At 47.7% G+C, this 24,364-nt stretch overlaps 1 protein-coding gene across 3 annotated transcripts in view; it reads right to left on the reverse strand.

Moving 5' to 3' along the window:
• The window catches only part of MVB12B (multivesicular body subunit 12B), a 58,562-nt gene that overhangs the window by 13,337 nt on the left and 20,861 nt on the right, over positions 1-24,364 (reverse strand). For all 3 annotated transcript variants that reach the window (XM_029960460.1, XM_029960461.1, XM_018074286.1), the window contains one exon: positions 14,947-15,044. In XM_029960460.1, coding sequence (XP_029816320.1) covers positions 14,947-15,044 — 98 coding nt within the window. The remainder of the gene's footprint in view (positions 1-14,946; positions 15,045-24,364) is intronic.

Consider the following 24,364-nt stretch of genomic DNA (forward strand, 5'->3'; position numbering starts at 1 on the left):
GGTGAGGTCCCAGTTGTACAGCATTACTCACACCAGTACAGGAGCAGCTCCCGCAATGACCTGCACAGGTTTCAACATCTTTAAAGGTTGTGACTTTAAAACATTTCTGAAGAAAAATTATAACTGTTTGCACCTTGCAGGTTAAAGCCTCCTTACACAGGCAGGCAAAGCTGCTCTTGCCCACAAAGCCTCACTGCCAGAAGGATGCCTGCCCACTGGGGTCCCCCACCCAGGGGCTGAACCCAGCAGTTCTCCCCGTGCCACTATACCCACAGCACCTGCAACAGGTGAGGGAGGTGCCTGAGCTCTTCTCCCTCAAAATGGAACAGCATAAAATGGGATTTCAGAAGGAAAACTCTTTCCAATGGCTGTTTGCTGCCTCCCAGGATCAGCTTCTCGCTGAGAGTCACAGCTGATAAGCTCAGGCACTGAAATTAGACTAAGAGTTGAAAGGTGCCAGCAGCCATAACCGCACTCCTAAAGCCCAGCCCTGAAGGACAGCGTTCCCGTGAATCCCCCACAGCAGCCAGGAGGTGGATGGATGCCTCAGTGAGGGCCCCTTCGGCGGTGCAGGACCAACTTCTACCTAGTGGCTACTTTAAGTAATTTACCAAGACTTGCTCTAAGGCTCTATCAGGGAGGACACCAAAGCACGGTCTATAAATCCAACTTGTTAGCTCACTTAGAAATTCTCCCTTTAATCTGAAAAAGTACTGTCATCCTCCTCTAAGCACTCAAGAGATTCTGCCTTCTGTGCTGCAGACTCCAACTAAATCTCAGTTGTCAAATTAGTAATTCATCTTTCTTGAATAACTATATTTTTAGCAAAGCTACCAGATTTAAATAATCAGACCTGCCAATGCTACCCTAATTTGAACATGCTGACGAACTTTCACAGGCAGCATCAGCTAACATAATGAGTTTCTGGATGACAAAGAACTTCAGACTGTAGTTCTCTACCCAGCGTAATAAGCACTTGTTCTTTTCTACAATGTGCACATAAAAGAGAAATCTAAATAATAGTTGCTGTAATTATCTTGAAAAATATGTGGTGATTAATGGTGATTATGAAAATCTGTATAATTGTTCACTGAAACTCTAAAGATCAGATGCTCTCTTGAAGGAGCCATCAATGAAGAACTTGGGAGCACAAAAGCTTCCAAGCTCCTGCCCACTGGAAGCACGTGAAGATGGAATTGCCTGCGTGCCAGGTCAGCCCTCACCCTCCCGTGACCTCTGCCAGAGGTTCCAGGATGTCCATGACGTGATGCACGTGTCATTACGGTTCAAAGCACCAAGTTCAACCTGTTATTTATGCAAATAATTAATTACTCTAGTATGCAACTCGCAGTTTGTCATGACACATTAATGACTTGATAGACTTCTATGAACTAGTGAGCACAGGACAGCAGAGCGCTTTTATCGTCATTTAATTTAAAAACGATCCTGTGTGAAATTATCTAGTCGTGAGTGATGGAAGCATAAAGAACAGACTCAGCAAAGCTTCTTTTGGATCATTGCTTTATTAATGGTAACGTCAGGGAAATGAAAAATGCTAACATTGTCATATTTAGCTCCTGGGTACAGATGAATCGCTGCCTCAGAGCCTGGCGGGCTCCGTTTGCACACTGCAGTGAGTGCTAATTCCTCACACCACGATTGTGGGGATATGCAGCCACGAAAGAGTTTATATACCTCAACTCCCAAGGAAATAACAGCTGTTTCTGCATTAAAATCTCACCATAAGCTTTTATAGCTTTGTATTACTTTATTGCTGTTTTTGCATAGCCTTTTACACTTGAATTTTTGACTGCTGATATTAAAAATATTTAAATAAATAAATCCCTTGCAAAATATTTTTCTGCATGACTTTGAAAACAAAGCACTGTTAATCCAAACCAACAAAAAACCCAGCACTGAATGTGCTACTGCCACCTTTATAATTTAAATTATCTCAGATTTTAGAAAGACCTTTCTCTAATGCTGCAGAATTCAGATTTTCCCCAGACCTGAGAGCTAGCAGAGTGTTCATGTTTTACCAAGATGAATATCTCATAAACCAGCATACACCAACACTAGAAAACCGAGTTTCCCTGCTTAGAGAAGACTTGATTTTCAGCTAAATGGCACCAGAGGAACATGGAAGCAGGTTGAGAACCAGCAGCTGGCAGAGAGCATGGGCATGGCAGTGCTTGGAGGGAGGCACGGTCAGGCTGGAGGGACACGGGTCCCTGTCTGGGGTGGGCAGTGAGGGAGCCTGCCCAGAAGAGGCTGCTGCCCCCAGCACGCAGCCCAGCGGCGGGTGGGCACCAGGAGGGCACCCCAGCTCCAAGAAAGCACAGTCATGTGCCCACTGTCCCCAGCCTGGAGAGGACAAGGGACTGCTCTCTCCACTAGCAGCAGACCCCTGCATGGGGTGAGGCTGGGGCTCAGCTGTGGAGTCACCCACAGCAGATGGACCCACTGCCACCTGGGTAAGCTGAGCAGCCATGGGGAGCTGGTGGCACAGTGTGGCACTGACCAGGGCAGGCTGCAGCCAGGACACCTCCCCTGGTACCCCCTTCCAGCCCCTGCCAAGCACACAGCTCTGGCTTCCATCTGTGCCCCTCTGCTTCCCACCACGGCCCCGGCGTGAGCTCCGCACTCCTGAGGCTCTGCAGCCACGCACAGAGGGTGGCACAGGACACCTGACCAGCCACCTCAGCACAGGGGAAGCCATGCAGAAAACGTTTTACATCAGTCTGCAATGCATCCAGAGAAGGGCGTGAGCTTTTCAGACCAAACCAGCTCTCCATGATGCACAGCTAAGCCTTCTCCTCACATATTTCTGTATATGGCCATTTAAACAGCAGTCTGAACAGTAAATGTGTGTGTGCTCTGTGCTACCACGCACCGAGGCCCAGATGAAACCACACCAAATCACTGATGATGGTAAAACCTTGCAGGCAGAACAAAAGCAGCCTCTCCCACCAGCTCTGGCTAAGCTGGCTGCAATGGGGAACGCTGCAGCCACCCCAGCTGCATCCCCAGCTGCAGACACCATCCCCAGCATGCACACACTTCTTCCTGTCAACAAAGAAAAGTACAGGGGTGCAGGCAGGGGCGCAGGGCTCAGCTCTGCCGGCCAAGGGCACATGCCCAAGCTCATGAGACCCCACGAGCACCTCATGCAGCTCCTGTGGCAGCAGGAGCTCACAGCAGGGCTGTCATGGGGCAGCAAGGCAGCGGGGGCACAGCCAGCTGGGAAGGCCCCAGTCCTGTGCCTGGTGCCCGGGTCTGGCCAGGCAGCAGCACCAAAGCACCCGACGTGTGGTGCAGTGAGCAGGAGAGCAGGGCCCTCCTGGGCTGGAGAAGGAAACCTCCACCTTGGGAAAGGTTTACAGCTTTCCTGTTCATCTTGAAATGACTTTGATTAAAAAAACAGACCTGGACTAAATTTTCATTTTTGCTAATTTGATTGTCAGCCTTGATTTTCTCCGCTTCCTGCATAGCTCATGACACGGCACAATTAGTTCTTTACCGCTAAGATCAAGCCATGAAAACACTTGAGAAAATACTCCTGGTTTTGATTATTTTCTTTTTTTAAATAAAGTGAGGGTTAAGTACTGCATGGTGACAGCTAAGGAGCACCTCAGCACTGTGGCTCCATCAGCACCACAGAACATGGAGAGACTTCAAACAAGCTCTTCAAATTGCAAGTGTTTAGGAGCTCTTGATTTTATTATTTTTTAATAAAATGTCCCCTTTGAAGTCTCTGCACCACACTAAACTTCAAAGATCACACCTTAGCATGTGCTACTTCCAAGCAACAACCCTTAATTAATTAGAGCAGAGCAGATACAAACCAGGGCACTCGCGTGGGGCTGCAGCAGAGCCGGGCCAGCTCAGGCATGGGGAGGTGAAGGGAGGCAAAGGGAGGAGAAGGCAGGCTCTCCTCCAGCCTCAGCGCACGGCCGTGCGCTGAAGAGAAATGCAGACGCTTTTCCACTCCTTTCAGCTCTGGCTGTAATGACAGACTCCTTGGAAGTCATTAAACATGTAATGTCTGTCTGCCGCGGCGGCGCAGGCTGGAGCAGCACTTGCAAAAAGCATCTCGGGCAGCCCCACAATGGCTGCAGTGTTCCCTGGCCAGCAGCTGGAAATTTCTGCTGCTTGATGAGAGAAACATCCCATTGGGTAACGTGGCTTCCCCCCAGCACGGCGATGTTTTGCTCTTCGGTCATTTCAGTGCTGCAGGGTAGGAGCAGGGGGTATTAAAGCCACACACTGCACTTTGTTACAATGGCTGGCCCTGGAAGCTTCGATTTTCCTTTGCTAAGCCACCTACAGTGTGAGGTGGGATTTGTTGCCACCATGAGGGTTCTGGGCTCCCCAGGCTCTCTGGACAGTGGCCAGGTCACCAGCCAGGGGAAGATGTTCCCACGTGCAATGATGCTGTGATCCTGCCCAGCAGCACCCCACGTCCTCCAGCTGTGCACCGAGAGACCAACATCTGTCCCACAGGGCTCCCAGGGGAGACAAGGGTGCATGGCATCCTCTCTTTACATGGTTTTGGTTTAAAGGGCTTGAGTTATTTTTAACACACAGGCAGCTTTGTGTTTCCAGTAAAAGCAGGGGAACAAAGCCCAATCAGCTGCCCTAGAGCACCGTGCTCTCCATTTCCCAGGCATGTGAAGGTTAGTGCAAAGGATTCATAAGGAGTGTGGCTAAAAAGGACATGGGACACCCATCTCCTACCCTGGAGCTCACTGATGCAGAGAGTATGCTCCCACTATCCCATGGAACACTCATCCAGTGAGGAGAGCCTTTACACGGACACAAAGCTGAGGCCTTTGGTGCTGGAGAGGAGAGCACAGGGCATGGGCACCACCTGCTGCGGGACCTGGACCTGACACCGAGGGACGTGCCCTTCTCCCAACCACCAGACACAGATCCACAGCTCTGCAGAGGCAAAAGCTCTTCTGCAGGAGGAGATCCACTGTGCCACTGCACAGCAACTCGGGATCCAGATCTCCTAACGGGATTTAATTTTTAAGCGTTCAAAGTCATTACCGGAGCCACATATTTCTATCAGGTAAATTTCATTTGCATATGCAAATGATATCTAAATACATTGCACCATTAATATGATCAGTAATTACATAATAATAGTCACCAATCTCCACATAGATCAAACTTACAGTTTTGTAGCTATTAAGGAAACTGTGCTTTGTAATTAAGATAATCCTCGTTTCCAGATGCTAATTAACTATATTATAATTAGCTTCTTTTGCTAATGCAAATTAAATATTTTCATCCTTATTGCTAAAAGAGTTGCTTATCACTTAAAAAAGGGACAACCTAGAAATAATCCCTCCTCCCCCTTAAAGGTGAAAAGGTAACTTCATTTTTATCAGTCTCATTTGTGAATGCAAATGAGCCCCGATTAATCAAGTCACAGATAAATGTGCCCATCTAGCATGGCCAGCGCCTGGCGTGGCCCTCCAGCCCTCAGAGGATGAGGATGGCTCGTCCCTGGCTCCTCTCCCACCGGTGCTGGCCCCCCAGAGCTCCCTGTGCCAGCACAGTGGGCACATGTCACGCTGCCCGGCCACAGCACAGGCACTGGAGCTGCCCCGCAGAGCTGCCCCGGCAGTGCTGGGGGCACTGGGGGCACCGAGCCCTGGGATGGCAGTGCTGGGGGGCACTGGGCATCCAAGACCCTGGGAATGGCAGTGCTGGGGTGCACTGGGGGCACTGAAGGGCCCCAGGATGGCAGTTGCTGGGGGGCACCGGCCCCGGGATGGCAAGTGCTGGGGGGGCACGAGCCCTGGACTGTGCAGTGCTGTGGGGGGCACTGCAGGGGGCACTGAGCCCGGGATGGCAGTGGCTGGGTGGAAAAACCGAGCCCCCGGATGGCAGTGCTTGGGGGCACTGGGGACACCGAGTCCCCGGATGCAGTGCTGGGGGGGGCACTGGGGGCACCGAGCCCTGGGATGGCAGTGCTGGGGGGCACTGGGGGCACCGAGCCCGGGGCACCGAGCCCTGGGATGGCAGTGCTGGGGGGCACTGGGGGCACCGAGCCCTGGGATGGCAGTGCTGGGGGCACTGAGCCCCGGGAACGGCGATGGGCACAAGGGGCAGTGCTGCCAGCCTGCACGGCAGGGCCCGGCCTTGGCGCAGCGCATTCATCATCTGCTAAACCAATCCACCCGCTCCGCACCACCATTTGTCATTAATTATGCTAATCAGCATGCCATTACTCTCCATTGACACCACGGCACTTATTAGCTAGTTACAGCTTTTCAAAAGCACAGCTTATTGTGTATGTGAGTGCTGCGCCTGCATTAGCCTACAGGGAAGAAATGTCCAATTATGAAAAAAAGAAATTTGCTATTATCTCCTCCTAACAAACCAATTTAGTAATTATAAAAGTCTCTGAACTCAGAAGGATTTGTTAAGAAGAGCTGAGTGATGAAACCAGAGAATTTTCTTTGCAATAACTTTTTGAGTTGAAACTGAAGAGACAATAGAGAACAAGCAGTTTTTATTATCTTAATTATGACTCTTGCATCTTCACTTAAGATGATCAAATAGCAGAATTTATCTAAATGCGTGACTCTATTTGGCTCTTTCCTTACACCATCTGATTTGTTTATTTTAATGGATATGCAGCCCAATGTGTGCAATACAGCACGGACACTGGCAGGCCCAGCCTGTTCCCAGCCCACAGCTCTGACCATGCACAGCAGCCACCCCCACAGAGCCCCTGCACGCCCAGGGACACGCCAGGAGCAGGGACACAGCCCCAGGCTGACAGAGCTAAAGGGATGGACAGGGGGCCTGAGGAGCCCGTGGAAAACCAGCTTTGCTGGAGCATCCAATTCCTATGTTGACTTGCTCACTGTGAGAGGACACCACTAGTTTTAGAAGCTTAATATGTGTTAAGAGCTCATTAATATCATCAGAGTAAATGGGCCTATTAAAACATCTTTAAGCAATATCTGAACATACATCTCCCTAAACTATATTTAATGACTGTACTTAAGATACATTATATGCAAGTCTTAATGAGACATTAGATATCATTTTGAAGATTAAAATTAGAGAATCCATATAAAGTCTGTCCACTTAATGTAGCCTTAAGCTGCACTGATGAAAAGCATTACCACCAAATTATTACTTCATTAGAACAAATATTTTCTAATCATTTCTGATTTATGCCATTAGTTGTCTCCACATATATTATTCGTATCTATATGAATATTTGAGTATACACTAAACAATTTTCCAGTTCCACAGGAGATGGGAGAAATTCTGAGCTTTCTAATAGCTGAGTTAATTACTTGTCTTTTTTTCTATTGAGTTAAAAATACGCACTCTTCCTAAAAGTCCATTTGCTGTGTCCCCACTTTTCTAATTTAATTGGGGATTTTAATTCCATTAACCACAAGGTCATTTTTTAAACATTTGCTGTTCTGCTTTTCAGAGATCAGTAGGATGCCTTGGGTTCAGCCCCGACTGGTCCTCTGGCCCCTCCCTGGAGGTTGAGGGGTGGTGGCAGTGCAGCCCCCAGGATGGAGCCCAGCCCAGGCAGAACCTCTGCCCATGGCCCACGAGGGGCAGGACATGCCAGAGTTAACCAGGGCCCGACTCCTGGATAAACCTGCAGCCCCTGCCCACGGAGTGCCCATGGCCAGGACAGCAAGGCCATGGGACACCTCCTCCAACAACTGAGTCACTGCCAAAACCAACCGCAATAAACTTATTAGCAAGAGGGCTTTATGTGGGGTTTATTTTATAGAAACAGCTTTTCATTAGATAAATGAAGCCCAACAACCTTTATAAATGTTTTCAATTATGAAATGATGCCATTGAGATATCTGGATGATGATAATCAGGGAAAACACCAGTGACATCTCCTGCTCAGAGCCGGGTGTGCTGCCTGGATGGCTGCTCCTCCCAGCACCATCTCGCCCAGCCACACCAGGCATTTAAAAACTCCTGCTTTAGTAGATGGAATCTGTAGCAACAAGACTATTTTCATTTGTTCTGCCCAAGTCTTCTATCCAAAAGAGTGAACAACTCATTGTAACAATCTTGCATTTTTAACTGTGCAAATTAAGCATTCTTCATAAATAACAGCCTGGTTTGCTGCACTGCAACTCCTTTTTATTAGCAGCACAGAAATGCACAATGAGCAACGTGTTCTATTATTCTTTGTCAAATCACAGAATGCTACATTAGAATAACTGTGCTGGTCAATGTAATATAGTAGATTAAATTCAACTTCTGTGCAAAACCCACTGTAAAACAGCATGATAAGAAGGCTATAAAAAATTTAATTTTACTCCAAACTCCATCAGAAAAAAAAATGGTGTGAAAAGTAATTTTGCATAATCAGTATACGCCATCTGGAACAATTAACCGATTTCTATAGAACTATGAGGATCAGTCATATCTGCTTATTAAAGATCAGAAATTATACAAGTAATAAATCCTTGAAAAAACTAAGCGTACTCCCGCCTGTCAATGCTATTTTAACTTCAAATACTGAAGAACGCCTGATAAGGCTGAAAAGAAGAGATTAATATATGCAAATTACATCCAGCATTTAAAATCCCCAACAACTGTCTCTGGTTTTCTGTCCCTTATTGCTGCCTTTATGTTTTATTCATACACCAACTCACCTGTCACTTCATAAGCTATAATATTATGAGGGTATTATTAAACAGCATAAAGCCGTGCTTTAATTGGAAAGCTTCATTGCATTTTCCAATTATTTGGAGTAAATTAAAAGCAGATGCACATAGTTTAATAAGGAGTCTAATATCAGTTCCGGGAAATCAAAATTCATTGTCATTACTATGCCGTGATAGTTTTGCAAACTGTACTCAATTTCGGAGGTTTTGAAAAGAAAATCTGTCTCTGCAATCTGTTAATTGTCATTCGGTTAATAACTGTTTAAATATCCAAACCTCTGAGCGTCTTCCTATTTAAAAAAAATTAAACTCTGGCACTCGGCAAAGCAAAACAAACACAGCCCAGCCCGCCCAAGGTTGTGCTCCACCAGAACGGAGTCCTGCCCCTCATCCTGGGATCAGCTCAGCTGGATAGAGCATGGTGCTAATAACACCAAGTTGTGGGGTTGATCCCCACATGGCCTTAGGAGTTGGACTTGTTGATCCTTGTGGTCCATTCCAACTAAGAATATTCTGTGATTCTGTGATCCTCCTCCAGCAGCCACCAGCCTTGGCCCACTGCTCGGGGTACGTGGAGCGAGGGCACCCGTCTGGGGGGCTCCGTGGCAGTGGTGGAGTCACCTTGCCATCACCCTCTCTCCATCACACCCCACTCCAGCTGCTACACGCTTTGGGATGTGTCCTGCATCCGCCACAGCCCCGCCACTGGGCGGGTTACAGCTGGATGATCCTGTCAGCAGAGACTGAGCAGCCTCCTTGGAAGGTGATGTGTGCGCTGAGGAACAGGGGTGATGCCTGCATGCCACTCCCCATGCCAGCAGGGCAGTGCCCAGCCAGGGCCTTCACCTCCCATGCAGGCACACGACACCAAGGTGAGGAAGACAGTGAATAGCACTTTGGGCAACAGCACGTTCATCAAAAAAACACGTCTCAAAAAAGACTCCAGTGGAGAATTCACGGCTCCATCATCCCCATTTGGGGCTGCTGGCCCACCACAGCCCAGATAACGTGGGGGGTGTGCTGCCACGGGACACCAAGGGTCTGTACACCATGGATGGGCTAATTTAATAACAAATGTATTTTCTGAATCTCATTAAATATAGTATTAAGTAACACACTTCCCTTTCTGAAATACGCAGCTGCAGCATTTTACACGAGAATCCCTGAACTGCTGGATATTAATAGGACCTTTCATATTTGGAAGATTATCCAGGTCTCTTAGTCCAAAGACTGAAAATTGCAATAAGGTAAAGAACAGGCTGACTTTAATCTCAGCCTCAGTAAAGAGGTTTCAATGCAGAATAAAGCCTGTGTCATAACTTGTCTGGTTTTTGGACCATCCTGATTAAAATTCAGTGTCACAAAATATAAATTTAGTTCCGCTTCTACTCTTAAGAAGTGCCAAGAATGTAATGAAGGGATGGGGACCAACAGTAAGATGTAGCACAAGACTTCCCCTTCTGAGAGTGGGGGTCCCAAAAACCTCAAACATTGGAGGGGATCACAGAACCACCAGGAACTGTGCCAGACAACAAAGATAAAAGCAATCCTTGTGCACTGATCCAAAAAATAGAATTTTTCTTTTTTTCAAAATTACCTGTTTTAATAAAGCAGACACACTGTGCCAAGTGAGCCATTTAATTATCTGCAAAAATGATGAAGGAAAACAATAGTTTGCAAAAATAAATGACTAACATCTGATTAAAATGTCTGTCCTACACACAGAAAAAAGATAGAGTGTCTTTTAAAAGAAAACAGACATCCAAGGAAGTGGCAGGTGTGGCCGATAACCTGGCATTTTGCAACAAGAAGGAAGTTGACATATGGGCACTGAAATGTAATGAAATCTAGAAAGCCCTTTGAAAGAAACTTTTGTCATTACAAAAAAAAAAGGAAAAAAAAAGGATAGATCCCATCAGACATTCCCAAGTCAGCCCCTGCAAACAGGAGAAGGGATCAGGAAGCAAACTGCTGCTTTAGGAGCAAAGCAAACCCCTCCCACGCCGCTGCCCGGACAGGTGACACCTGCCCCTCACTGAGAGCCACCACCTCCAGCATGGAAAAGCAACTTGCTTTCCTTTTTGGGAATCCACTGGCTTTGATGTTTTTCTGATCATTAACATCAGTTTTCTACTCTCTGCTGCCTCCAGAGAGCTGGATTAGAAATCAGAGTAGAGTGAACGCCCAAGCTCCCTGCAGTGCCTGCAGGAGCAGCCCATCCTCCCGCACATGGACCCCAGCTCGCTCGCCCCCGTGCCATGGCCAGACCCTGGCTCACCTCACCCCCGTGCCCTGGCCAGGCTGCACCAGGCTGAGCCCCTCTGCCCCCTCCCCAACAGGGCCCTGCCCCAGGGCCTCCTGTTGGGAATGTTCACCTGTGCGACCCAGCAGGTGGAACCTGGACCGGAGCATCCCCTTGCAAGTGTTTCCCCCTCCAACCCCTCAGACCACAGTTTGCTCTGGCCTTTATAGAAAGTGTCTTAAAGAGGGAAACAAATAATAAATATCATAAATAAATATTTATATATAAAATATAATAAACACCCATTTAAGTAAATATTTACCTCCTTAAGGTAACAAATACTGGGGTGCGATTCCAAAATAAACAAGGGAGAGCTGTGGAGGAAGTGGCACCTGTAAGAGCTGCCCATGGAAACCTCCTCCTCCATGGTGTGCTGGCACACACCTCCAGCCAACACCAGGCTATGCTGGCAGCCGGCTGTGCTTCCCCTCCCTGGTGCTCAGCCCAGCTTCTCACAGAAAAAAATACTCACACAAGTAATTGTGCTAGTAATGTGGTTAAAGACAATCACATAATAATACCTTTAAGGTAAGAAATATATGCAAAGACATCGCTGCATCAAATGACTGCTCCAAAACCCAATGTTCCTCAGCAAATGAACGGCTGGTGCTGCAGCCTTGATCCCAGCATGGACATTGCTTTATCAGTGGATAAAGTGTGTGATGCTTTGGGATGTGACAGCTAAGCTCCAACCCAGAGGACAACTCTGCCTGTAATCAGATTTTGTAATCCAGAAGGTTTCCGTTTCAGTGGCACTTACAGAGCAGAAAACTTATGGAGGCAAGATCCCGAGAGGCACCAGCACACTGTGCTGGAACCCAATGCTTAGTTACTTCAGAGCATTGCAGTGTTAGAGCCCATTCAATTAGTGGGGCCTGCAGGAATATTAGCATTCCTAAATCTCCAAGTTCCTGAAAGGGTTAAAGCTTATTATTAGCATATAATTTACAGGTCCCTTCTCCCAGGAAAGAAATAATGCACAGTAAATGCCACATTCATTTTAATAATACATGTGGCAGTCTGTGCCCAACATCTGCACAAAGGTAAAGCAGACAGATTTTTTTGACATGTCCCACTCTGCCATCGAAACACAGGTTTTTTGTTTCGTAAGTGACGGAAGGTTTAATCAAGAAAGCAGGCAATTCATCAATCGAAACAAGGCTGCTCACACCGCCCTGACAGCACACACATGGTTTTATACAGAAGAAACCTGGCCACCTGTCAGCAGCACCTTTTACATGAGGATATACAAATACACTGAGTGATCAATCCTCCAGCTCTTCCCATTCATTTCTTCGTTTTCTTATTATATTTTTCTTTATGCTAGATGTTGCCCTCATTCTCTGCAGGGATAGATGGGAGACAAGGCAAGCTATGGCTGTTTATACACTATCATAAAAATTTATATACCCTTAGAGTGACTTATTTCCCTTCTATTTGAGTACCATTATTATAAATAATTTTTCACTTCATTCAGGAATTTTCCCTGTATGTTATTATCTGTGCCTGCCTGCGAGAGCTGCCTCTCCCTCACTGTCCTTGTGCCTCTGATAAGCCAAAGCAATATGCAGGCAGAAGATGCTCAAGTCTGAAATGAAGGCAGTATGTAGTCACAACAACATCTTAATTAAGCTGAAGGCCATGAGAAAAGACTGTGCTGTGAAATACTGAGCCGTGTCTGCTGACAGGTCTGTCTGGAGTGAGGCATTCTTCTTCCAGCAGCTGCACATTAAACCTGTCAGCTCCTCAGCACCCCGCTCACAGCAGCACCCACAGACCTTCTGCACATTAACTTAGAACTAATTCTGCCTTTTGGTCTGGGACGTGTGGCACGAGGTGGGACCAGCAAAGGTGCTGGGCACAAGGATGACACCAGCAGTGCCAGTGCTGCACTGCCATGGCACTTGGTAGGCTCCTGCTGTGGGGTCTGGGCAGTGCTTCCCTATCTGCACCCTGTCAGGGACTGACTTACTAGTTTACTGCATCAAGAGAAGCCTCCTTAACTTTCTGGTCACCCAATGTCTTGTTGCCAAGACTGGTAATGACAAAAGGTTAGTTAAAAACTGTAATTGTTGCTTTCAGGACCATTTTTTCCTTGACTCCAGTTTTGTGTAAACAACAACTGCATTACACAGTCCAAGGGGTAATGGGCTGTTCCAGGAAGGAAATGGTCATTCTGCCAAAATGTGTTTGAGATAGAGAGTAGGACTGACAGCCAAAATTCATGTCACCTTCCACAAACATGCTGAACCCCAGCTTAAAATGTTTTCATTGACTACTGAGAAAATCTTAGGTGTCTACAGAGAGTGCAGCGAGACCATACTGCAGCTCTTCATTCCAGCCCTCCCTTCCCGAGCAGCCCCTCCTGTGCCCACCACGGACGAAGGCAATACCAAAACTGGAAGAGAAGAGACTGTTCTCAATGCCTTTTGTTTCCCTCACCAGCCCCAGAAGCTGCTCCACTATGCTGGGAGCCAAGAGAGGGAGCCCACAGGCCTGTCTGCCACACAGGCACAGAGGAATCCTGTGCCCGCTGGAGACCCCGTGTCCCTCACCCACCACACCGGTCACTCGCCACTGCCGCACCCACCCACCCCGGCGGGGATCCCACCGTGGCAAAGCCAGCCTGGCAAAGCTGGCCTGGCAAAGCTGGCCTGGCAAAGCCTGGCCTGCAGCACAGCTCCGGCGGGCGCTCCTAAATCTCCCGTTGCCATGGCACTGCAGCGAGCACTGCAGATAGACCGGACTGGCTGCACACAACACCAACGGAACAGGAAAGTTGGGAATGGTTTCCACAGCACCGTCTGGGGGCTAATCCACCTCAGCAAGGTTTAAGCACACAAAGGGAATTGTCACAGCACCTCATTGCAGCTGCTGACAAGGCAGCCATGGCCAGGAGCTGTGCACGAAGATCCTGCCAATGCACGGGATGTTTCATATGACAAGACTCTTTCTTTGGAAAGGGCTCACAGCTGCAATAGCCATTACAGCATATGCACAACTCATATAACAGCATTTCAGGACGAGAATGCGCAATAAGGAAAAATAAGAGTTATATACTTTGAAATGTGCTCATGCAAACATGGAGAACTAATGCCCTGCCCAGTTCCATAGGCCTGTTTTGTGCTTTGGCTGTAATGATCTGGAAAAGTGTTCAGGCTCTTTGCAAAGGGCTCCTCAGGCTGTGCAGTGAGTAGAGGCAGCCCTGCACACCCTGGAGCAGGGTCTCTCGCAGTTACACCCACACAGAGTTGCTGTTGGGCATTTGGTGCTTTCCCAGGACAGAAAACACAGCTTCCCATCTCCATGCAGGATTGTCTCGTGTGAACACAGGAACACAACTTCCCTTACATTTCCAAATCTATTAGGGCAGGAGAGTAACAAGAAAAACAAGGACTGACAAGAATTATGCAATTTTTATATTCTATCTCTTTAGGAACCCGAAGCTGCAGTTTCAGGCAGAGATTACCTTTTAAATAACCCTTTGATTATGGTACATGAATTAATGCCGTGTTCCCATGTTACAAGTGTCACTCACTATTAATAGCAAAAACCTGTGAATGGCACATTTTTGTCATCTTCTCTTCCCTGATTATGCACAAGCAGTACCTACTGCACAGCCCACTGAATCCACTGCTGTTTTTTCTGGGTTTCCAAACTGTCCTAAAATCTCCTTCAGCCAGAAGAAGGGACTGGACTTTCAGTACGTTTTGATGGAGTCAGGTTTAAAGGCAATATTTTTTTCCCCTTTCAAAAACAACATAACAAAGAGAAAATCGTGGCTAAGTGTGACTCTACCATGCATACCTCTCTGCACCCCAGCTGCTCTCAACTATTAAATGGCACTGATCAAAAGCTGATGCTGTTCCATGGGTACCACACACCTGGTTGCTTGCACGTGCAGGTCTGCTGTATTGGTTACACTTCTGATTCCACAAGAGCAAAGAAGCCGTGGCAGCTCACCTGAGATTGCATACAGGTTGGAGTGCTGGTGCTCCAGGTCCAGGCGGGTGCTGTGACTCTTGCCCCGAAAGCTGGCCGGGAGTGTCAGCGAGATATGCCTGAGGGAGAGAGAGGGGAATTGGGGATGATGTTACTACAGAGCAGAAAATGCTGCTGCTGTCAGCTCGCTCCAGCCTGATGACTCCAGTCAGGTTAAGCAGCAAATATTGATATTAACATTGCTTCCAAAACTGTCTACAAATTCTACATGCAACGTCAGCCTCCTCCACCCCATTGAGCATTGGGCTCAGCCAAAAACTGAGGGATGCAACAGTGACCACCTACCCATGGTGGAGCATCCAGCCCTGGCAGGGCATCCACCCTGAGCAGGGCACTTGCCCCTGGCCAGGCACAGCAGCTCCACTCAAGCCAGCACCCAGGAACAGCCCATGTGGCTTTTCACTTTTAATTAAAATCTGTATTTTTCTAATGCAGATCCCAGGTCTGTGTGAATTTTAATAAAATGTTATCATTAATCTTCAGGATTGTGTTGCCACACATAATGAAGAGGCTCCCTCTTCATAGAGGGGTTCAGTGCAGCACGAGGCAGTGGTAGCAGCTCCCACCTCACCCGGACACAGGCAGACCCTCAGCATCACCCTCCTGCCAGAGGGAAAACCAGGTGACCTTTGTGTCCTCCTGGAGTCCCTGTGTGTGAGACAGGGCCCAGTGTATTCTCCAGCAGAGCATCAAACCCATGTCCTCAGCCAGCAGGTTTTATCTACCACATGAATCATCTGGAAGTTATCTGTCTTTAAAAACAGGACACATTTTGGGAAGAACTATGTATTTTTAGCCCTCGATGCAGCTGATGGTGAACAGTACAGATAAAATAAGAAAAAGCAAACAGTCTGAGTCTGCTTGTGCTTCCCAAAGCTATTTCTAACCAAAAAAAGATGGTGTGAAAGTATATTTGAATTTGGCTATCAGTTTGCTGTTTAAAACACAATCCACATGAGAGTCTCTGGAGAAGCAGGTTTGTCATGAACACACTTTAAAATAGGAGACCACTGCCTGTAGGCATGACACACTTTTCATTTGGTTTTTAATAGCAGTATCCAAAAATACTTTCCAAGGCACCAAAACAGCCAATAGAAAGACTTTGAATTTCTCTGGTCTGTAGGGGAACTGCTTTCTTCACCACAAACAGAACAGCAGGAATTGTTCTGGAAGCAAACAAAGCAGATCTACTTAAAAGAGTCATTTCTAAGGAGAGTATTTTTTAGAAGTTTGTACCAGCTTGTGCTGCAGGAGAGGCCGACCCCCTGCCCTCCAGACAGCCCTCCTGCACAGCCCACTGCCAGGCTAGGGAGGTGACACACATCCCCTCAGCCAGGGCATTGCAGGGACTGTCCCACAGCCGGCTCAAGGCAGCACTGCCTGAGCACCACACAGCCCTTGGCTCCAGAACGCAGGCAGCAGCCTTCCAGCACAGCTCTGAGCTCTCTGCTTGCAGAAAAATCTCTGCAGCACAGCCCCAGTGGGTCCCACCGTGCCAGGCAGCTCACACACACACACACAGAGCAGATGGAGGGGGTGCACGTGCCACACATGCAATGCAAACGAGTCGCTCCCCGCCAGGACCTGACCACACACACGCCTGTGGCAGCAGCAGGAGTGCCCAGCCCTCGCTGCCCAGCTCCACAGGGAACCCCCTTTCTCTCCATTTCACAGGGACTGATGTTAAGACACACTGAGGAATCCCGTGGTGGCAGGGGCACACCAAGGTGACGGGGAGCACACATGCAGACCTGCCCTCAGCGGGCAGCACTCCCACCACTGCTCCTGGGGCTGGGGCCAGTGCCAGCCCAGCCTGGACACCAGGGGCTTGACTGTGGCTGTAACAGGGCTCCTTGGGAAACAATGGCCTGCATCCCTGCCCTGGGGGCCACTTGCCATTCCTGAGGTAGGACAACTGGGCATTCCATTGCTCCCACTGAGCTGCACGTGGACAGCCAGAGAGAGATCTCCAAGAAGAACATTAGCTGCAAGCCTACAAGACAGGGCAGTGACTGCTGGATGGAAATCAGGTCTCCCCTTCCCCCTGTCCTTTTACAAAAGCATGACTTTGTAGGGAGAAATGGGAAACAAAGCCTAATTTATTTTAAATTAATGCAAACTTTGGCCAGGATCAATATAACTTATACCTACAAAGTTGATTGCATAATACATTTTCCTTATGTGTTGTAAGAGCCAAATAATTTTGCACTGTAGAAGACAAAAAAAAGAGGCTGCCATTGAAAAGCAAGAAAATCCCAATTACAAAGTCCCCAAGTTCCTAAACACATATCGTGGAAGTATGTGCAGCTCTGCGGCATATGGCAAATCAATTACTAGTTCAAATTTTAAAACAAAAACATGGTAAATGTGTTGCACAAATAATCAAGAACAACGGTTTGGTTTAGATTACAGCGGCCACTAGAGTTTTGAATACAATTAATCATCATTCCAGGCAATGGGAAGCCATACTGACACTTATTCCTAATTTGAATATTTAATTAGGGTGAAGTTCTTCATCAAATTACCACAGAACTGGGAGGAAAGCCTAAAAGATTTAAACAATTACTACTTTAACCCTTCCACAACTTCTCACCTGTGAGCACAACAATCTTTTTGCTGTTTTGCAAAGCTGGAACACGCTCAGGCAATGTGACAAGACAGCATGTAAAAGGCACTACAAATATCCTGGGAAAGGGGCATGGACACCCAGCATCCCAAAGGGCTTCTCTGCCAAGGCCAGGCTGGCACAGGCTTCTGAGTGCCTGTGTTCCTTGGCCTTTACCAGAGCAAAGCTTTTGGGCCACATCTCTATTTTAGCAGCAAGTGTGGTTCCTCCCAGGGCTTTTGTGGTTTGGGGTTTCTTGTTGTTCAAGTTTGTTATTGGTTTGGTTATTTTCAAGTGAAGAGCCTGTCCAAAACCATCCAACAGGCTCCTGTGCTGAGGGACACCGAAGCTGCCACCCACAGCTGACCTGGCACAGCCGCCCGTTCCTGCCTGGGAGGTGTCCCAGCTCTGGTCCTGCACCGGGAGCTCATGGGATGGGGCTGGACCCTGGTGCTGCTCCAGACCTGCTGCACCTCCCAGCACCCCATGGGCATCCTCCCTCTGCACAGCCCTGCCTCCAATCGCTCAAACACCCCTTCATGTGCTGTATTAATCCATACGAGAAAATCTCTTTTAATGAGGAGTGATATATAGTTATGAACTCTCTAGAGTCATAATTAGAGCAAACTAATTGAAGTTGTGTTTTGACACACTTTCCAAATTCACGGGTACTGCATGACATATTCACAACACTACTGCTGCACACCGTGGTGACAGCAAAATCATTAGGCTAATAACACTTATTTGCATTCTGATCATGCCAGCGGCGGCCGTTAAATGCTGCCTCAACCAGTGCTCGTTTACTCAGAAAGTTTCCACTGGAAGATATTAACAGTAATTATTAGTACTTTAGCGAATCTCTGATGTTAAGGAATGGCAACTTGCATTAACTATCCCCATGCCAATTATCTTGCTTTTGAACTGTCACCAGAAGCAGCTTTCCTCCTCCCCAAAAGGAAGCGATGAGGTGATTTGGTGCTGCAGAAGGACTGGACGGTCCTGGTGAGGCCAAGCACAGGGCTCCAGGCTGTCCCTCCACAGCTGAAGTCAAACCCACTGCTTCAGTACTGCTTCAATGCCAAAGATATTTTTCTCCAGCATACAATAACTTCCAGACAACTTAGGATGATCCCACTGCAACAGCTCAGGACAGGGCAGGTTTAATCATTCTCTTCATTTCAGTTGCTCTTTTAGTCAGCATGTGATGAGGAGATCTTTCACGTGCAGGTGAAGGGGATTGGAGGTCTGTGCACATTATGGCCGCTTTTTGAATGTTTTTGGAGAGTAACTCACATAAAACAGGCCCAGGAATGCCTGACAGTTCCAAACTGGTTAAGAACTGTCTGCAGGAAGGTGATGAACTGCTTTTGAAGTGAGGGGGCAAGTACTCATAAAAAGGAACAGAGGATCACAAGGGGAAATGCCAGATATCAAAGGATGCTTCATAATTCATATAAAAATATCAACAATGCACAGCAAAAGCTGAATGGTAAGATGGGCTTCGGACCCAGCAGTGACAGTTGGGTGGTACAAGTGTGGCACCCAGAGTAGCAACTGAACCATCAGGCAGCAAAGTTTGTTTCTTTCACAATGACCTTCAGAATAGAAAAACCTTCAGTCTCATGGGAATACCTTCCAAAAAAAAAAAAAAGGACCCTGTTTTCCATAATCAATGATCATGGAAGGATCACGCCTCATGAAAAACTGAGGACAGAACAATTAAATTCCAAGCTGTAGATGGCTAAAAACACACCTAAAATGAGTTAGGCTGCAGCTCTCAAGAAACGTAATCCAACTCAAAAGCTTTGCCTATGGAGACTGGAAAAGGCCCATTTCTAAGAAAGGAGCTGCTGGGATTCCACAGACTGGCATCAGAAGACTTGGCAACCACCTGCTGTACCGGGAGGCATTTCCCAGACTGCAGCTCACAGCCCAGCAGGTATCTGTAATTCCGGCAGTGGCCAGATCCCAGCTACAGTATTTATTCACAGCCCTTAACTTTGTGCTGGGGTGCTGTGCTGCCAGAACACCTACCTCATACCCCAAAGAACTGCAATGAAAACCAAAACTGCGAGGCAAAAATCACCTCGGGTAATGGACTTCATTCCAGACGATCTATTCTAATCGTGTAAACCAAATACTTAAATACTTTCTAAAACCTTCCTGACCCTTTCCCTAAAACAAGCAACATATGGGCTTTGCAAGCATTTCATCTCATTCCAAGCTACTAAAATATCCTGTTTCCTAAAAGTCAATGAGAACTGGGGGTGCCAGATTCAGATTTTATAAAAGCCCAAATGCAGGAAAGAATGAAAAAGGGAGTAAGCAATTCTTTCCATGTTCAGATCTCCCTGTTTAACTTTCCCAGCTGTAGGAAGGGAGGAAGGCAGCACGTGTTCTGTGCACTGTGCCCCGTGTTCCCCTCCCCAGACACCCACGCCACGACGACAGGGGTGATGTTGCACTCCCCATCAAACAAGAGCAGCCCTGGTTGAACACACAAACCCCAGTGATGTTCAGGAGTGCACATGATCTCCTGCAGACCGGCAACCCAAAACGGTTGGGCCTAATGCAGAATGAAGCTCCTGCAGCTTCCTCTACACGGGGATTAATTCAGATCAGAGGACTCGAGTAACTAGGACAGAGCAGCTGCCAAACAACAGAAAAAACCCAACGAGTTTAATATACACCGCTTGGAAGTCTGAGCTGCAGCCCATTAAATCCTTATAGGCAGAGGCTGCATCAAAGAACTGAGACCTTGCACTGCAAGCACGAAGTGCTTATGAAGTGGTTGTCTCAGCTGAGCAGCGCCGTGTCTCGGGAGGCTGCAGCGGGAAGCGCGCGGCTTCCACATCCTTCACGAGCTGCTCTCCAGAGTCAGGAGTTTTCAGATAATGAAGCAGTAGGGAAAAATTGCCAAACAGCAGAAATACTCCAACAAGATAAATTACACACGGTGCAAGCTTCCTCAGTTAGGATTTTAAATTCTGTCAAATTAATCAGCACAACAAAGCCCAGGCTCACGTGCACAACGCAAAGCCCCTCGCAGAGAACAGCCCCTCCCAGGGGCAGGGGGTGACGGGGGCTGCTGCCCACACCTCTCAGCTCCTGGGTGCTACAGGCAGAGCCTGGCCCATGGGAACATTGACGCTTCCCCTGCAAAACCCGTTAAACAAATATTCCACATAAAGACTCATTTGGGAAGAGCACATTGTCAGCACTTTGCCAGTAATAAATAATGACAGTCCAAACACTTTACTAAAAGCAATAAACTCAAGAAGTGTTTTGGAAAATGGTGAAAGTGACTGATTTAAAGAAGGAAATATCTGAACACAACCACATGCACTTCAGGGTGAAAGTGCAGATTACAAATCAGCAGTGGCAGAGATCACAGTAAATAGCAGACAACACACAACTTCTAGGAAAAAATGCTCAATACCCTCACAGGGCTTATTTAAAAACCCAGAGTACAGCTTCTCCAAGCGGATACCTTCGGTTTGGACTTAACAACCCTATGCTATGCCCTCAAAAAACATGCCTCCAGGAATAATGCAGTATAGCAAGAATAGGGTTCTATAAAGAAAAATGACTCTTCACTTAGAGCACTCCCCAAATTTTTCAACGCATTCTCAAAATCAGCTAAATAAATCAGGATCCTTCTAACTACAGTTCATGGCTTTCCTTCTCAGTTGCTGCAAGGGACTCTTGTGCCTGGAAACCAACTATATTGTTTAAACATTTTTTCCTAATCATCATTTTCTACCACTAAAACATACTGGACTGTGACCAAGTTTTGCACGTCTTCATCCAGCTGAGCTGGACGCAAGCCACACGGTCAGTGCCGTTTCATAACCACTCCTTCATGGGAACCAGACTCTGGAGAAACGTGTGCCAACCCTGCTTAGCCACCCAAAGCATCATATTCAGATCTGCACAGCCTGTACGCATCAGGGACATTTCATCCTTACATTTCCCTCTTACCATCCCCACAGAGAGCATCCATAGAAACACTTCCACCAGGATTCCACTTACTGTTTCAGTCTCACAGGGTTTTTAATCCATTGCTGCTAAGATGTGACCTCAGTCCTTATGCCATCCTTGGCTTCTGGTAAGTATGTAATTTAAAAACTAGGAATGTTGTGCTGTGTTTCGTGATGCAAGTGATTTGAGCATTCAAGTCAGATAATATATTCAACATGTAATAATATAATTACTATATTATATTTTTTACTTGATCTTATAGGTCCTTTCCAACGCAAAAGATTCTATGACTAGCTGCAAAAGTCAGAAGGTGGTTGTACTTTAGAGCTCTCCTGATGAAACAGATTAGAAATCACAACTCCATCAATGCAGTGCTTTGCAGAAAGGATCCCACTCACGGTGTTTCTCAGAGCAGTTTCCAGTCACACCAGAAACATCCATCCCAAAGAACTCTTTATCTGGCAGCATTTGGTTCAGATGAGGGATTTAAGGCAGATCCCCATGGCTCTGTGGAAACATCCTGGCCCTCAGGCCACTGACAGTGGCTGCCCCCAGGCCACTGACAGTGGCTGCCCCCAGGCCATGGCAGCTTTCTCAAGTCTTGGCTTCTTTCTACACCAGAGCAGAAAAGCACTGAAACCCTGGAACCTTTTCCCTTATGGACTCTTCATAAAAATCTATTTTAAATGCCTTAAAGAAAAAAATTAATATAGTTATTTCTAAATAATAGGGTAGCTACTTAAAAAATAGGGAAGGCAGAAGACTTCCCACTTCCCTTCCATTACTCCATTGTACAGTCAGGTTGGCACATCCCAGCCCCAGCTCCAGTCTCCTCACTGGCTCCTTGGTGCTGCTTTTATGACCTGCCACAACTGCACATCATCAGCCTGCAGCAGAAAGCCACACACTGATCCCTTCCCAAGCTTACACCACCAACTTCAAACACCCTTAATAAATCAATTTGAAAAATCAGACTTCTCTGCCTAGTAAGGAAATTTTTACATTCCTCAACATGAAGCTCTACTGGGAGCAGAGAACAGTAGCAAATCTTTTCCTTTTTCTAAGGAGGGGCAGTTTAACTAATGAAAAGGTAGCTGGGAGCTCAGGAGGAAAATTCACACATCTTGCTCTTATTCCAGGGATTTAAGCAGGGCAATGGCTATCTACTAATCAAAGCCAAAGTGGCACTTCCCTGGTGCAGTGCTCTGCCAGAGCAGTGTTTGAAGACCTGAGCAGTGGGTGGCACAGACAGATCTGCTCCACGCAGGGAGGGAAGGAGGGACCCAGAGCTGCCAGGGCTGAGCTGCAGCACAAACGAGCTGTTTCTGTGGGTTTTCAGCCCCAAGGGTCAGGCACAAGCCAAAGCACAGTGGCTGCACGCTGGGCCCGGGCACAGGAGGAGGCAGGAGCAGGGAGAGGCTGCCTGGACTGGGGTAGAGCCCAGAGGAACCACCATCTCCCCTGGACAGGCCAGCACGGGTCCCTGTGGCCACACAGGAGTTGCTGTGGGACCAGCACCCGCCTGCAGCTCTCTCCAGCCCGGGCAGTCCGGAACACCTGCTGCACAGGCATCCCAGGAAGGAGCTCTGCCCTTCCGAACCGGCACACCAACGGCTGTGCTAGCACACCAGAGGAATGCAAGGAGACTGCAGCCAGATCTTCCCTCTCCTCTCCCTGGTAAGCCATTAACCTTTCGGATGACAGCCTCACAAACCAAATGACTGAATGACTCTCAGGGTCAGTGCAAATCTACATTTTCAAAACCTGACATCTACAAATAAAAGTTGTGACTGAATCCCAAGTCTCTCCAAGGGGGAGATTAAACACCTGTGATGCATCATCTGCAATCAGAGTGCTCCATTTCCCAAAGTATCCATCACAGATTGGTAACATCCATGCAAAAAGTTAAGTGCAATTATGTCTGTCACTGTAAAACACACTCTGGTAGCACTGGCTGACATCTTGCTTGCAGCTGACAAACTGTGAGCGGGCTGTTTGAGTGACAGTGGCAGAGGCTCCTGAAGGAATGTGCTCCCAAGCCACAGAAGCCACCCAGTGCTCAGAGCACCACAGCTGGGATGAAGCCACTGCACAGGCAGCTGCAAGGCAAAACTGCTTGAGGTTGCTCCCAAAATGTTGGACCTGGACTTGAAGAGGAGAACATCACCCACGAATCCTGCTCCAGCCTACTCCAACAGAGCCTGAGGTATGGCAGGGCTGAGGCCAGAGACACTGCTCAAACACTTGTGACACGTGCTGTTCTTCAAGTCCCCCCCCATGCACTGACAACCTTCAACGCACAGGCTGGGTGAAGCAACAGTGTGCCAAGGGCCAGGTGAGTCAGCTGTTACCAGCACCTCTTCTGGGGGAGGATTACCCTCCTGCTCCCCAAAGCGATGCTCCCACACAGCACAAGCCTCGTGCACAGAGCAGAGGTACCAAGGGAAGTTACTCCAACTCCCTTGTGTGACTCGAGCCTACAAAAGCCACCCTTCAGCAGCAGGACAGGAAACTGCAAGTGCATTTCTCCAGGCTGCCATTAGTGCCAAGAAGCTGTTGCAGGATTTGGAGAGAAAAGAAGGAAAGCAGCTTGATGCCTGCACAATGGCATGGCTGTGCTCCACAGCACAGCATGCCACCCTCACCAGGATGTGCCAGGGCTGCCCTCAGAGGCCATTGAGCCAGGTGCCCGCAGTAGAAAACACCAAGGAGAAGAAGTGGCTGAAAAATACCACATGCAGTCCTGCACGACTCTCAAACAAAGCCTCTCCTTGTGCAGCCCTGACTGTGAGC

The sequence above is a fragment of the Manacus vitellinus genome, unplaced genomic scaffold, assembly GCF_001715985.3.
Source record: "Manacus vitellinus isolate BGI_N305 unplaced genomic scaffold, ASM171598v3 scaffold_27_pilon, whole genome shotgun sequence".
NCBI lineage: Eukaryota > Metazoa > Chordata > Aves > Passeriformes > Pipridae > Manacus > Manacus vitellinus.